Source organism: Trematomus bernacchii, unplaced genomic scaffold (assembly GCF_902827165.1).
Source record: "Trematomus bernacchii unplaced genomic scaffold, fTreBer1.1, whole genome shotgun sequence".
NCBI lineage: Eukaryota > Metazoa > Chordata > Actinopteri > Perciformes > Nototheniidae > Trematomus > Trematomus bernacchii.
Window position 1 is genome coordinate 1,560,018 of NW_022987715.1, and position 3,256 is coordinate 1,563,273.

The 3,256-nt window shown below is 42.4% G+C and overlaps 1 protein-coding gene across 1 annotated transcript; it reads right to left on the minus strand.

The window, feature by feature from the left end:
* Positions 1-310: 310 nt before the first annotated feature.
* On the minus strand, positions 311-2,649 carry chchd1 (coiled-coil-helix-coiled-coil-helix domain containing 1). The gene is made up of 3 exons (XM_034142184.1): positions 2,308-2,649; positions 1,487-1,605; positions 311-932 (listed from the first exon to the last, which is right to left on the minus strand). The coding sequence occupies exons 1-3, from the start codon at positions 2,444-2,446 to the stop codon at positions 822-824; spliced, it is 369 nt and encodes a 122-aa protein (XP_033998075.1). The 5' UTR covers positions 2,447-2,649; the 3' UTR covers positions 311-821.
* Between the last annotated feature and the right edge of the window lie 607 nt (positions 2,650-3,256).

Sequence of the window (3,256 nt, forward strand, 5' to 3'; positions counted from 1 at the left end):
GCCTCACTTTTTATTGCAAAGGGAAATGATAAACATACACCCTTCACATGGTCTCTTTGGAAAGAGAAAACAGTTTCTACACATTTAATAAATTAGTCTCCAAGATATTTCTGGAGCTGTCTCACCAAGATCAATAACTGAGCCCTCCTCCATTTGTAGAATGCATTCTGGGAAAAATAGTGTACACAGAAAGCATATTTAGCAATGATTAGTTATTTGATTTGTCACTTTGTACTGTGAACACAATTCAGGCTTTAAAGCTATATGGAGTATGGAAGTGGGGCGCTGTGAAAGAGAGGAAAGAAACAACTGATTGGTCAGAATATTTTATTAACAGTATAAATCCATATCAACCCCACTGAGCTCTGCTTACTGCTAATCTGTGTTTACAGGCTGGTTTCATTTGAACATATTTTAACCACAGGAATGACGAGGCATTTTAATGTGCAGTGATAACGGTAAGCTGCAGCCAGGAGCCAAGAAACCAAAGAAGAAGAATTGCATCAGATCCAATAATACCATCTCTGACCCGAGAGTCCACTCTGCTAAATTGGATTGAGACAAAATGAGGACACGAGGAGAAAGTCACATTATTTTTCAAACCATAAAACACAGTGTGTTGTGAATACAAAGTCTGCACCATGACGCACTACTGGTGTTTGTGATGAGATCTCCTTAAGCTCCTGCCTTTATTAATGTAATGGATGTATTTGTAGTTCTGTTGTTGAGTCATACAGCAGTTAGCATCTCCTTAACATCATGACATTCTCTTTAGGCTGCACATTTCAGGTCTGTATGAGTTATGCATTAAAGTCTGTTTCCTAAATCTCTGTGCGCAGGGTGGGGAATCTCTTCAGCAGGAGGGTGGCTTGTTTTGGGGGGAGACGCTCCCCCTGCACGCCGCTCAGCTCAGACGTGTTCTTCTTAGCAGCCTGTGAGAGAGGAACACTGTTTGTTAGCAGTGCTTTTATTAAGTAATGGGTTAAATAAGTACTACTAGCCTAGGAAACGTTTGCACATCTGCAGCACAGAGGGGTAGGCTTGCTCATGCTATCTGAGAGGTCAGATAACTTTGATATTTCAATGGGTCATGCAAGTGTTAGGGGAAGGGCTGACCAACACCTTTCCACAGGCCAGACACCAGTTTCATGTAGCTGACATTAAACCATTAGACAAAAACTTAGACTGACTGACTGACTGAACTGATGAGATAGCTGCCATACACAAATGCTGACAATTAAGTGCTTACCATCGCCATAAAAAAATACCCAGAATAATGTTGTGAAAAATATTTTATCAATATTCAAAAGCCCTAGATTGTAGACAAATAATTGTGTGTACTTTTTAAGTTATACATCAGTGAATGTGGCATTACCCAGGATGCATTGGAAAAACTCATTACTTCAGGGTCCTGTAGTATTCCTCAGCATATTTTCATTTGGACATGCTGACCTCTTGCTGTGTATTTGTGCTGCGGTCAACATACCTGAGCCTCGTCCACGCAGCTGTAGAAGGCCTTCATCTCCGCGGAGCACACGCTCTCCACAAAGCTGTTCTGCTTCCAGCACGCCATCAGGACCGAGATCTCGGTGACACACGACGCGCCTGTGGGGAAAAAGACAGCTTTGACTGACTGGAGTTACCATCGCCCCCCCGCCCTGTCCGATGGTCACTGTGCAGCTCCAGTCAGAGCAAACACACACATGAAGTCATAATCAGGATGTTTCCTTGTTTTACCTTCTGCTACACAAACATAACGGAAAGTTCAGATTTCCTTTAGCTGCCATGATGCTCCACACTGAGGAAGCTCTAAGGTAGACCTCTGCAGCAGGATACAAACACTTTAAAGAAGTAGATCACGCAAATGACCACTGTGCCTTATTCCCTTTATTATTAACATACTTTGGTTGTATGGCTGATGTGAGATAGTTGTGAACAAATTGTTTATGTGAAAAAGCGTTGCTCTTTGACGATACCAAGCACATCTCTAGACAATAGTTAAAAAATGGCTTGGCAGATCTGGACAGTGTTGGGGGTCATTGAGGATGCTGAGTCCCTTTCTGACATGTTCAGGATCAACAATGGCAGTTTTACAACATTTCCTGGTTTACAGGGCTTGCAACTAGACTAAAGAGGCAAGTTTTAGATGGGCGACTGTCAATCAAATGAGGGACATTGTCTCGATTTGTGGGATGCAGGACAAATGATAAAAATGTGCAGTCAAAGCAGGCCACCTGGTCCCATGTCATTCATACTGGATGACCTGATGTTATGAAATGTGCTGTGAAACAGACAGCCCCCCCTCACCTCCTCTCTTGACCCTGCGGTTGGCCACCTCGTCCTTGAGGACCAGCGGCTTGTTGGGCTTCAGCACCGGTCTGCCGTGCTGCTTGCTGAGCAGCCGGCTGACCTTCTCCTGGAACAGGACACCGCGCTGCGCCGCCATAACCCGTCTGTTCCCGGCCTGACCCGAGCGGAGGGAGAGCCGCTGCTGCTCAGACTCTGTGTGACCGGGAGGAGAGGGGAAACCAAGACAAACAAACCGTCTTCAGCTCAACCACTCACTCCTTCAGCAGGCTCTTCTGTGTAGCGCGGCTAGCGCCATGTTTACCGTGAGACCCAATTCAGTGTCGTAAAACACAGAAAAGCGTCCTTCCCTTACGACACATTATGACGACAAGCGGCCAGTGCTGCATTTAGGTGCTGTCGTAACTCTCACAACTTTAGTAAGACACGAGCAATCCGACAGTAAAAATGAATCAGTGAAGTGAAAGAATATAAGTTATTAATAATAATATGACAATAATTATAACAACAACAATAATAATATCATAATATAACAATAATTATAATAATAATCATTGTAATTATTATTATTAGTAGTAGTAGTAGTAGTAGTAGTAGTAGTAGTAGTAGTAGTAGTAGTAGTAGTAGTAGTAGTAGTAGTAGTAGTAGTAGTAGTAGTAGTAGTAGTAGTAGTAGTTATAGTAGCAGTAGTATCAAAGCAACATCTTAAGAGTACAAAACCCTGATCTGAAATTAAATGAATAACTTTGATTTGTTATGAAAATGTGGTGATGTAAGATAAGATAAGATAAGATGGAGCTTTATTCATCCCTGTGGGGATATTCAGGGTGTGAGTTGACTGGCTCTGATATCGCCTTCAGTAGCCTACCATTAACTGTAAATATTTAAAAAGTGTTCCTGTATATGCTACACAAGGTTTCTGTTTTGAAGAAATGTTTTAAAAAAGAAG

Excerpts from the sequence above, each read along its gene's own strand:
- chchd1 (XM_034142184.1), bottom strand. The coding sequence starts at position 2,446 with ATGGCGGCGCAGCGCGGTGTCCTGTTCCAGGAGAAGGTCAGCCGGCTG. Across the intron at positions 1,606-2,307 it reads CCGCAGGGTCAAGAGAGGAG|GCGCGTCGTGTGTCACCGAG; the intron begins GTGAGGGGGGGC and ends TTTTCCCCACAG. Across the intron at positions 933-1,486 it reads GCTGCGTGGACGAGGCTCAG|GCTGCTAAGAAGAACACGTC; the intron begins GTATGTTGACCG and ends CCTCTCTCACAG.